At 41.1% G+C, this 12,923-nt stretch overlaps 1 protein-coding gene across 1 annotated transcript in view; it reads right to left on the bottom strand.

Moving 5' to 3' along the window:
* LOC112630210 overlaps positions 1-12,625 on the bottom strand; it is a 259,725-nt gene extending 247,100 nt beyond the window's left edge. The window contains 2 exon segments of the mRNA XM_025394342.1: positions 12,378-12,499; positions 12,502-12,625. Of these exon segments, the coding sequence (XP_025250127.1) occupies positions 12,378-12,499; positions 12,502-12,625 (246 nt within the window).
* Positions 12,626-12,923: the final 298 nt, after the last annotated feature.

The raw sequence follows: 12,923 nt of genomic DNA on the forward strand, positions 1-12,923 counted from the left end.
ATTTATCACTTTGTAAGAAACATTTAGTAAACAAAGGGAAAAGTCTTCATAGAAGATCACTTATTTTAAGAATTATCCTGGCCGGGCGCGGTGGCTGAAGCCTGTAATCCCAGCACTTTGGGAGGCCGAGACGGGCGGATCACGAGGTCAGGAGATCGAGACCATCCTGGCTAACACGGTGAAACCCCGTCTCTATTAAGAAATACAAAAAACTAGCCAGGCGAGGTGGTGGGCGCCTGTAGTCCCAGCTACTCGGGAGGCTGAGGCCGGAGAATGGCGTGAACCCGGGAGGCGGAGCTTGCAGTGAGCTGAGATCCGGCCACTGCAGTCCAGCCTGGGTGACAGAGCGAGACTCCGTCTCAAAAAAAAAAAAAAAAAAAAGAATTATCCCTTTAGGGGTTTAACCAAATGTTAGAATATTCTATCTTGAATTCCTGCATATAAATTCAGAAGGCAGTTGAAAGGTGTTCTTCTCATCCTGTGGGTAAAAATAAAATTGTGGAGCACAGGTAATCTAGCAGATCATCTGGTTAAACCTGACAAAGCTGGTGGCCTAAACTTGTGAGAACCAAGATGTGGGAACAGGTGTCAGAGGAGAATCTCTTGGCCTTGTTTCTGTGTGGAGAGGCTGCCACAGGGAGGATGTTCCTGCCTTCTTTCCCAGCTCCTTAGTTATCCACAAAGAAGGTGAAAGAATGAGTCATTCAAGTGTGTCTGTTCTCTAAATCCATGCTTTCCCGGCGCTAGGGGGACACCCTACCTCTAGACTCTAGACCTCTAGACTCTACCCATGGTGGAGGAATGGCGCGGAGGTGGGTGTGGTGACAGAGGGTATAAGTGATACCCCTTTGGTCACAAATATAGAAGCCCATTCTCCAAATAGCTTATTACTAATAAAGCTGACCTTTGTGTCTGTTTTCCTGTGTTCATATCTGTCTCAGTTGGGTTTATGTTTGGGAAGGAAAGAAGTGGCCTATATATCAGCCCCCTGGAGTCCTGGCATCACGTGCTGAGATATCAGGCAGTTCCACCTGAGAGCTCCCAATTCTCTATGGACGTGAGAGGAGCTTGTCAGTTGATAATGGGAGGCGAATGCTGGGGTGTGGTAGAGAAGCCAATGTAAAAGTGGACTAAGAAAGTGTGGCAGTGAGTTTGATAGGCCAGTATGGCAAGGCTGTCTGTCTGGACTGAGTCTGACAATTCACACCTGTTAATGGCAAATGCACACTTACATGGTTTGTTTGAACCAATCAAGTGAAGAATCTCAACTGTTCTTTCAACTTTCTCACCTAGGAAATTTTTATTTCCAATTCCCTGGGTCATCTCTCTTACCTCTAATGAAGAATAAAGAGGATTGCAGAGTCCCCAGTATGCAAACAACTGACTTATACAACCTCTCCTTCCTGCAATAGCCACCCTGATGCCACCATAGCATGATTCCTTACCACAGAGTTCCAATACACAATTGCATCATTATTGTGTTGAGAAACTTAGGAAGTGTGTGTATAAGTTCACACATTGATACTAACTCTATCCCATGAGGATATGTAAAATAATTCCATCCATTTTCCATAGGATATCTTTTAAGAAACTTGAAGACAGAAGTTATGCTTCCTAATTTAGAGGTTGATTTGGATGACTAGTCTATTTTTAGGAATAGTGTGATGGTGAATATTGAGTGTCAACTTGATTGGATTGAAGGATGCAAAGTACTGTTCCTGGGTGTGTCTGGGAGGGTGTTGCCAAAAGAGATTAACATTGAGTCGGTGGACTGGCAAAGGCAGACCCACCCTTAATCTGGGTGGGCACCATCTTATCAGATACCAGTGAGGCCAGAATAAAAGCAGGCAGAAGAACGTGGAGAGATTAGATTGGCTTAACCTCTGAGCTTACATCTTTCTCCTGTGCTGGAGGCTTCCTGCCCTTGAACATCGGACTGCAAGTTGTTCAGCTTTGGGACTCGGATTGGCTCTCCTTGCTCCTCAGCTTGCAGAGGGCCTATAGTGGGACCTTGTGATTGTGTGAGTTAATATTCCTTAATAAACTCCACTTTATATATAAATCTATCTTATTAGTTCTGTCCCTCTAGAGAACGCTGACTAATACAAATAATAATAATTTTCATACACATACCTCTCAGGAAGTTCAGGGGAGATCATATATAATCAGACAGCTTTTCCTGTTTCTCAAGCAGAAAAAATGGAATTTTTTGATGGCAAGGCAGTGTAGGAAGTAAGCAAAGTGTCTTCTGTCTCATCTGCCAGGGGTACAGCAGTCTTTCTGGGCACTGGAGCACAGGAGGAAAGAGTTTGCTGAATGAGGAAAGCAGAAAGATGTCTTTAATGGAAAACACACAGATTTTGATGCACAACAAACCTCCAGTCAAATGGAAGATTTTATATATTAATCAGTCATACGACCCAGGCCAAGTCACCAATTCCCACGTATTCTGATCTTTGTGATAGGAAAATCCCTGTTTCTCTGGGGAAGCTTGGATGAGAGGGGTTCGTTTCAATTAAATGGAAAGAGCCTGGAAAGTCAAGGGCACAAAATTGACATGACATTAGAATTGCTATTTTTTCTATTTTGGTAATTATTATCGTATGTAATAGTGTTTTGGGTTTACTTTTTTTTTTTTTTTTTTTTTTTTTTGTGATGAAATCTCCCTCTATCGCCCAGGCTGGAGTGAGGTGAGGTGATCTCGGCTCACTCCTGCAACCTCTGCCTCCCAGATTCAAGTGATTCTCCTGCCTCAGCCTCTCAAGTAGCTGGGACTACAGGCGCGCACCACCACACCTGGCTAATTTTTTATTAGTAGTAGTTGTAGAAACGGGTTTTCTCCATGTTGGCCAGGCACTGGTCTTGAACTCCTGATCTCAGGTGATCCACTCACCTCAGCCTCCCAAAGTGCTGGAATTATAGGCGGGTGCCACCTCACCCAGCTTCTGTTTGCTTTTTAATCAAGTAAAGATGGATTTTATACAAAACAGAATCCATACTGACCCATGAGTTAGTTTCACTTCCCATCTAACAAGCAGGGGGTGAAGGCAACGCTGAAACCTGGCTGGGTTTACAGACGTCAGTGATCCAATGTTGGAGCTGGTCCATGAACAAGGCAGGCAAAATTGAAGGCTGGGCAAAAGTTGCCAACAGGGAAGGGGAAGGATGTCTATAGTCACGGTTATGGTCAGAGAGCTCATTAGAACCAAGTACAGGACCACACCTCACAGCTATGGATGAAGATCTCATTAGAACCAAGCACAGGACCATACTTAGGGTTTGCAGAAAGATAAAGAAGAATACAGCATAGTTTTGGAACATTCCGACATGGCCGCCTGTGCCACTTCTTGATCTTGCCAGAGGAGAGAAAGAAAAGGTACAGAGAAAGGTCATGTGCTGTTTACCCACTGGGTGCTGGGAGCTTTATCAATATCATCTCAATGTCCCCATGAAAATAAAATGAGGCAAATAATATTATTTCTATTTTATGAATGAGGAAATTCTGGCTTAGAGAAGTTAAAAATCTTGTTTCAGGTCACCTAGGTAATAATAACAGAACTGGATTCAAACCTACTGATGCTTAGTTCCAAAACCCTTGTTTTTTTTCCCCATACATTCAACTGTTCTAGGTTGACATTTGTCTCTTGGGTAGTTAATTCCCAAATGCAAATATTGCCAAATTTTAAATTCGTTCAAGCTGAATTTATATACAGAAAATACGTAAGAACTGCTTTCGCACATTTTCTCCTTGCTTCTCCTTTTTCATATGTGTTCTAGAACTCAGGTCTAGATTATGACTGAACAGAATTCAGCTATATTACGAACTAAAATGGTATCTGTGGACTAACTTAGGAGCCAACTTGCTTTTCTACATTATTTCTATTAGAATATCCATGCAGAGTTTCAAATGCATTGCTGGAGGACAGCCCATCTTTATGGTGAGCATTGCGCTTCCAGCAGAAGCATCCCAACAGATGCTGAGTTACGTGCTGGAACTTGCACCATGGCTCTAAGCTAAGGAGCCTTCATCAGCCAGCCCCTGAGCTGTGTCACTAAGAAAGAAAGTCCCAGGGACTGTGCCATGATTCTGACAGCCACTCCCTCATAGGATGGGAGTGTCTCACACACACACTCCGTTTGCCCCAGCGTCTCCACCAGCAGGCTCAAGGAGTCACTTTTGCTGACACACAACTTAGCAGAGTTCTTTTCAGCCTTTAGAAGCAGCAGCTCTTTTTCAGGTTTCCATTTGCACAGAAAATACACTGAGGACAAAACTGATGGTCTTGTAGGGATGTTTCCAGATTTGAGAACCAGCAAGTAAGAACACTGGCAGAGATAAAGAGTAATCCTTAACCGATATTTATAGCCTTCACTTATAGAGATTTACAAATAACTTTCAACTACATGTTCATATTTGCTATCATAGTATCTCTGTGGGAAATAAGCTGTTATTATGACTTAATAAATAAGGACTCCAGTGGTACAGTGAGAGAGCTTTGTCCAAGGCCCTTAATGACTACGGGGTGAGCCACTGAACTGAACTCAGTTCAGACTCAAAGTTCCTTCATTTATGCACTCAAATTCGACTGGCATTTGTTATTTATTATTATTTACTGGATGCTCTAGGACTCAGTCCTGGAAATAAATATAGCACATATTAGCTGGTGGTTTTGATTGCTCTCCAAGAATCAGACATTCTGTTAAGCACCTTGCACATGTTATCTCATTCTGGCTTGAGTTATGAGGCATTATTTTACCCATTTTTTATTAACGAAGCAGCCATGGTGGGAATTTAAAACTGTGGACAAAGTAGCATTAAAAACTGGCTAAGCTTGGATGTTAATTTGCTTTGGCCCAGTTTTGAGATGCATGTTTTTGCCACTGTGACATAGATAGTCCCTGCCTGAAGAAGCCCTTCAGTGGGAGAGAGAGCTGCATAGATACAGAATTAGAGAACTGTGTGCTAGGGGCTATCAGAATGATGACCAATATGATTTGCAGTAAGTCTCTATCTATGTCTGGGATGTTGATCTGCATATATATATTTTTAAAAATAGAACAAAGAATGTAGAACTTGAATCCAGACTCGTTGCCTCTCTCATGAGTCTTTAAAGAAAGGAGTCAAACATTCTTTGTGTTGTGGTTTCTTGCCCACAGAATACCCATGTGATTTTTAACATGGTGTCTGCTTTTAAAAGCTGTTTTCTTTCTAAGCATTTGAGCACAATGAACTGCTTATAAGAAAGGCTGGTTGACAGCCTCTCCCTCGAGAAGGTTTCACCATGCCGCTTGGGAACCATATGGAGCCTCATCCACAGGCCCCACAGTCATATGGAGAGCCTCCCATCACACCCATGACTTTATTTACAGAGTCTCACTCTGTCACCCAGGCTGAAGTGCAGTGGTGCCATCTCAGCTCACTGCAACCTCCGCTTCCCAGGTTCAAGGAATTCTCCTGCCTCAGCCTCCCAAATAGTTGGAATTGCAAGCCCACACCACCACGCCAGCTAATTTTTTTGTATTTTTAGTAAAGACAGGTTTTGTCATGTTGACCAGGCTGGTCTCGAACTCCTGATCTCAGGTGATCTGCCCACCTCAACCTCCCAGAGTGCTGGGATTACAGGCATGAGCCACCACGCTCTGCCTTCCTCGTGACTTTATAATACTCACCTTGCCTTTTCCCTTGCCCTTCTAAAGATGAAACATAAACTTTATTTCCTTGATCTGTTAAACAGTCCAGACGGCCCTTTTTCCACTTTCTGCCTGGCCTAATTTAAAGGAAATGAAGAAACATTTGCTCCAAGAGATGTAGAGAAGCCCAAGAATCTCTTAGAGGAAGAACAGCAGGGACAGAATACACTTTTTAGAAAGTTTGAGGACTTCATTTGTACAAATTTTAGTAGGAGTCAACAGGGTGTTGTGACTGCACACACCCCAAGCGAAGGGAGGGTTTCAGCAGCACTGAGAAGATGATGATGTCTGGACAGAAGCTGTGATGCCGATAATGTCAGTCTTCTCCTACTGGGAATACTACATTCTGTTTTAAATTCATTTTTTCCTATTTTTAAGCAGATTCATTGAATAATATTTCAGTTAAGGTTAATTTTCAGAGAATGGAATTGTCTCCTGCTAGTTATTAGAGTACTAAGCAGATCACCGAATTGTTGGGATGGCTGAAGAAACAGACTACTAAAGTGAGCTTCCAGGAAGGGGCCCCAGAGCTCAGTGCAGAACTAGCTCGCCAGGTGCTGCTGCTCCTTGGGGATGAGGAGGCTTTAGTATCAGAACATTGCCTGGCAATCAGGGAAACCACCTGCAAACCACCAGTTCCACAATCAGGCCACAATCAGCATCAAATAAATAGACGCCTTTCACCTTATCCTAGTTCTGAATTCAAAGAAATGCCTAACTGGAATGCTCTAAATCACATCTAGAAACCTAGTAGCAAGTACAGTTGAGAAAACCTAGCAAATACTTAGGTTTCTGACCCCTGTGAGACAAGAATACTTACAGGGAGTTTGGAGTGAACATCAATGAATTCAATCTATGCTATTCACAATAAACAACTTTTGTTTTTTCCTCTGATAGCATCTAAGAATTTTTTTAAAGTTCAGAATACATTATTTACTTTTCTCTCTATTTACCCATTAAAATTTTACTATGCAACACCTAAAATGTATAATAATGTATAAATAATAAAGAAACAAAGCTCATCTATCTAACAAGGGACTTATTCACGTTAATCTTGAAAAGGGTCAACAGCATTCTGTGCTGCACATACATACACCCCAAGTGTGAAAAAGTAATAGCCACAGTGAGATCCTGGAGAAGTTCTACGAGAGCAAGTGCAAAGGCTGCCCCCTCCTCCGCTCTCCCCGTATGGGTCTGAGTGCAGCACATTCCAGGCTTTTCTCAGACACCTGTTGAGAAGGAAAAGGCAGGCTGGTGTTTGGAAACAGATGTTCTCCAGCATTCAGAGCTCCCACCTCAGGTTCAGCAGGCTCCAAGATGGTCATTATGCAGGATTTTTAATTATAATTTAGAAAGTAGAAAATCTTAGAACTACTTTCATATTTCACATGCTCTTATTTTTCAGAAATGTACCAGCAGCATCTAGTCATTCAACTGGCTTTTCCCTCCTATTGATGAGATGGTGAGCTTCTTACCAACACACGCATGTTTCCCCATGTCTAACGTGCTAAGTGGGCTCACACAAATGTCAGGTCTGGACTTTTTTGGGCGTCTCCACTATATCCTCATTCAGAGATTGAGATAATTCAGAGGTACAGAAAAGTGTTGAAGAAATTAATTGTTCTAGAGGGTTATTTAGAAAAGCCACCACAAGCTGAGATTATTGTGATCTTGGTGTTGAGGCACCAGCTAGACTAGTAGATGTGTGGGTTATGCAAAAAGAAAATCTACTCGTGTATGGCTTGGTTGCATCTTTCTCTATGGTCCTTCTTGTTAGGGGGGAAGCCTGTGTTCCAGCTTATAATTCCATGTGGAGGGCTTACTTAGTAAAACATCCCCTCTTCCCATGCCCTACTCACCCCTCCTAGAGTCAGTGCAAAGTGGTGATACCAGTGACTAAGGTAAGGAAAGCCTCCACCCTTAGCCTAGGATTCAAGGTTCAAGAGAAAGATGCACACCATGGTTAAGCAGGTACTCAGGGCTTATTCAACATACAATTGATTTGGAGTTTAAGGCAATACGAATATTTCAAGACCCCCTGGCTGATAGCCCAAAGTGTTTAATGTACCCTGACCCTTGATGCCTGACAAGGAAAAACTGGCTTAGAATCAGGGTTGGTGTACATGCTACAAGGCTAGACAGGGCAGGAGAGATTAAGGGAATTTGAGCCAGATCCAGTGTTTGAACATCCAAAATTGGACTATTGTACATCACTTATTCTCACTCTTACGCTAGAGTGGCAGTGGGATTTGCATTGTCTGGGAGTAAGGAGGCTCCTCTGCTACTTTACAACCTGAGCTTTTTTTACTTTTTGATTTTGGACAAGTCACTACAGATTCCTAAGCTTCATCTTTTCCAGAAGAAGTGATCAGCACAGGCAGGCAGTGCATATGCAGGACCTTCTTCACCAGTGAAAGGTCCTTGGAAATAATTAGAATTCTTCGTATTGGAAGTAGAAAAAAAGAAGTCTGATGTGACATAAGCAACAAGGTGTGTTGGCTCATGGAACTGGAAAACTCACGTGATGAATCTGGCTGCAGAGACCCTTTGAGTGTTTATCTGAGCCAGCTTTTGGATCTGCTTCCTCTGATTGGCTTCATTCTCAGGCTCTGTCTCAGAGTCCCTAGCATGGTAGACTCTGCATTGTCAAGTAGAACTTGTACAGGTTAGACTATATTGCCATTGTCATCACATGCTGTCTGGTGGATGAGACTGAATCAAGGTTCACTCCTGAAGCAATCGCCAGTGTAATGTGTTGTGCTTACTCATATATTCTACCATTAGGACTGGAGACACTCCACAAATAAAAATCAGAACTGTTGCCTGAAGAAGAAGAAGGACTGTGTAGAGCAGCACTCTCCAAAGGAAACATAAGGTCAGCCACATATGTAATTTTAAATTACCTGATAGACACATTTTTAAAAGTTAAAATGAACAAGTAAAATTAATTCAACAATATATTCTATTTAACTTTTCCTTTTATTTTCCACAGACATTATGGTGGGTTATGTTTAATGTAATATGTCTAAAATGTTATTTTCAACATGTGATAAAAAATATTGGTAGAAGAGTATCCTACATTTTTCACACTATGTCTCTGAAATTCAGCGTGCATTTTACACTTACAGAATACCTCAATTTCAACATATTTTAAGGGTTCCATAGACACATGTTGCTAACGTATGAGGTAGCACAAGATTAGGACAAAAAATAACCACAGCTCTATTTCTTCATACCTACTACCACATTGGATGCTTACAACCCAGTAGTTAGGATGAAGCAGTGTTTCACAAGTTGAATGACTAGCTTAAGAAACAGAGGGATCAAAACTCTGAACTAGATATCTTGAATTCAAATATAAGTTTTAAGGCCAATGAGGAATACACTATATGTTCTATGAAAAGAGGTTGGAGTAGACTTTTTAGATTTTTATTGAAGTAACAGAAGCTCCTTTCGTCAGGCCAAGTAGCCAGCTTGTAACCCAAACCCTGTTCATTCCACCCAACTTACACCAGGATGTCACTCATTAGTTTCTGTAGGGCCAAGTCTCAGGGCCCTTTGGCTACCCTGTCCTGAATTTGTACTCCAGTTTTAATAAGTGAACTCTCTATAGCACAGACTCTTCCTCAACCCCAGTTAGGGTCTTTACAGTCTCCATTTGTTTTTTGTGCAAGTCTCTGTCTGGGTTATTGGTAATCTGTCTAATAAACATCTCCTTCTAGAACTCATTCATTTCCTTCTCTTGCTTACCCTTTTTCTGGCCCCTGGATTCTTGCTTTTCTAACATGGAAGGAAACTTACAAGGAATGTAGCTTACAAGGAAATGCTACAGATTTTTTCTGCCTTAAGGGAACAATCTTACCCTTCATGGATATCCCATCAAAAGAATTCTACATTCCTATTATCCAGTAGGTAATGGGTTATTTGTGCAGGATTTTCTTGCTAACCACGCCTTCTCTGGAACCAATAACCAATGCCATCACATCCAGAGAGTATGCCTACTCCTCTGGTCATGACTGGGCACCTCAACTGATATTGCCCTTCACCCACCCTGGCAATGAATGGGGTAATTTCTGTCCCATTAATCACAAATATATATGATACTAACTGTATTACTGTCAGCCTTATTTTTTAGAGATGATATTCTGCATTTAAGGAACTCTTGGATTTTAGTGACTCTGGATTTAGGGGAAAAAGTGAGTGTAGGAGGACAACCACTTATTAACATTATTGTCACGATAAATACTCTACATTTATGTTTAATTCAACAGTCACTAAGCTCCTGAAATTGCAACAATTATCCATATTTTAAAGATGAGGAAACTGTGTATCCAAAAGTTCAGTAAAATTGCCAGAAATCACAGTCTAATAAAGTAATGGATGGGAGATCAAAACCCAGGCCGGTGCAGACTGCCCCCTTCTCCCTCTCTCTGTTTGCTGTGTGCTTGCCTCTTGACCACACAGTTCCTTTAAAAGAGCCAATTAAAACAAAACAAAATAACACTGAGGACTAAGAATTCAAGGCATTTGTACTGCCCAAGTTCCATCGTTCAATATTCTTTTGGGATGGAGAGGAAATAAAACCAAATAAAGAATTATGTGCCTTTTAAAAAATTCAACTGGCAAACTTTGAGTTTCATCTAAACAATTCATTTGGTGTTTATTGAGAATTATACTTCCCCTATCTATTTAATCATTCATGACCACAATGCTATAATACTTGATGGCCCCAAGCAGGATTTCTCTCCTTGGTTTTTATACTTCAGATGAAATTCAAGCTCCCTTTTTATGTAGCAAAATAACAGAGCATCTGAACAAAAGTGCTGTAGGAACCAGGAATCCAAGTTTTTCTTCACTTTGAGACTCATTGTTTCCCTGCACAGACTCACATACAATAGAATTCCAGATACTTTTAATAAATAGAATACTCCATTCTTTTGAAGAGGAATGATGTCTGTCTTGTGATCATCCCATCCTGTTATGGCATTCAACAAAACCAAATCATCTTCGTGAGGAAAGAGTTTGCTTCTAAGCTCCAGCATCATTATGATTCATGAATATGGGGGACACTATAAAGTCATCTGTAAATGTTCCTGGCACATGGCACGTACTAGATAAATGTTAGGCTGCCTCCTTCCTATTAACACTCTTAAGGCCACATACAGTTGTCCATTTAGGGAGAAAATGACCTCTAAGTTTTGCTCACACATTCTCTAATGTCTATATTAATTACGACATCTTGAAGATACTTGTGTCTGTTTTTAAAGGGCATTCACAGTCAGCATGCCATTCTGACAAACATCCCTGAGAGGCAGGCAGTACCGATATAACATCTATCTTTACACAAAAAGACAAAGGTGAAGAGGGGCCAAGAGATTTGTCAAAAGTAGATTTATTCATCTGAATACAGAAGTTCAGTGAATTGGCCCACTTAATGCCCATCCCATGGCTCACCTGGTTTACGAAGGAAAGAAAGCTAAAAACTACATTTCCCAGAGGTGCGTGGTTCAAATTTAGAATCCACCAATCAGAGACATTAACACCTAAGGGAAGTTTTGTTTGGAATTTACCCATGGGGAGAGTGGTAGGATATAAAAGGCACTCATTTGACCTGCAAGGATTGTAACCAAAGCAGCATAATTCTGAATCTTGCTAATAGGGTTGGGCTTTTTAATTCACAGTTTCCTGACCTTGTAAAAGCAGAAACTCCCTGGAGAGTTCATTCTGCAGTGTGGCTTTGGAAGTCATTCCAGGAAGCTCAGACTAGAGCCTGATGTGCAGCCCTGCCAGTGATTAGAGGTATCCTTGTGTTTAATACAATTTCTTTCTGCTTAATCATCTAAAGGGTTCTGTTAGCTGCAACTGAGAACACTGACTGGAGTTTATGCTTAAATCAATGATCAAAATCAGATTTTATTGACTCCATGAAAAAATAAAATAATTTATATAATGGCAAAACTTAAAGAGATAGGATGGTATACATGGAAAGAAAAAAATAGGCCTTTGAGTTACTTATATATGCATGCAAACCTCAACTCTGCTATCTGTGGACATGGATAAGGGTTACCAATATGGCCAGTAAGTGAAAATTTCCTGGAAGTTTTGTGAAAAGTGATTCATGAGGTTGATGCCAGGCAAGTTTTCAGGTCAAAGAGAAGATGTAGTTATTGTCATCAGGTAAGTGCAGGGTCTTAGTAGAAATAAAACTACACAAGTAACTTTCCATCACAAGTAACTTTCCATATGTCCTAGAAAACGCTTGTATAAAAATCAGGATAAAAGTAGGGGCCAAGCACCGTGGCTCACGCCTGTAATACCAGCACTTTGGGAGGCCGAGGTGGGCGGATCACCTGAGCTCAGGAGTTCGAGACCAGCCTGGCCAACGTGATGAAATCCTGTCTACTAAAAAACCAAAAATTAGTTGGGTGTGGTGGTGGGCACCTGTAATCCCAGCTACTCTGGAGGCTGAGGCAGAAGAATGGCTTGAACCCAGGAGACAGAGATTGCAGTAAGCCAAGACCACGCCATTGCACTCCAGCCTGCATGACAAGAGTGAGACTCTATCTCAAAAAAAAAAAAACAAAAAAACAAAAAACAAAAAGTAGAAAGAGCTATGATGTTATGAATATCATAGAAAAAAAAATAGGACTTCTGGGGCCTGAAAATATGACTGAGAAGCACTGTACGTTGTCTTCTTGCAGGTTGCTGACTTGTTGGAATTTGGTCCAATTTTCAGGAGAGCCACTGTTGCTCTTATAAACAGAGGCAGTAACATGCAGCAGGGAGCAGTTCCAGGTGCAGTTGCAGAGAAAAAATTCAAAGAGAACTCGGTAGCCTCTTGGAAGTTTCTATGCTGTTTACCTTTTTTCAAACAAAGGGAAATAAAAAGCAATAGGAGAACTTTCTTTTGGCCACTGTTTCTATGAGATCACATTCTTCCACACAAGGGCTCTTCAAAAAATTGAAGATGGTCTATTTTACAATTAAAAATTAACTTATTAGGTAAGTGTTTACAATTCCTTTAATACCTTCTTTGGAGTAAGCAGATTGAGAAGCTTCCCCACTGTTCTACTCTTTGGGCATTTTCCACTCATAATTTTCTTTCAAAATGGATTTTGTGAATTTTCTTAGGCCAAGTTGTCACCTTCTTTTTAATGATACCAGGCAGAAAGAATTATAGCCCTGTTTCAAGAAATGTACTCTCAAGCAAGGCCTGCCTGGTTTTATTCTTC

The sequence above is a fragment of the Theropithecus gelada genome, chromosome 8 (genome assembly GCF_003255815.1).
Source record: "Theropithecus gelada isolate Dixy chromosome 8, Tgel_1.0, whole genome shotgun sequence".
Lineage (NCBI taxonomy): Eukaryota > Metazoa > Chordata > Mammalia > Primates > Cercopithecidae > Theropithecus > Theropithecus gelada.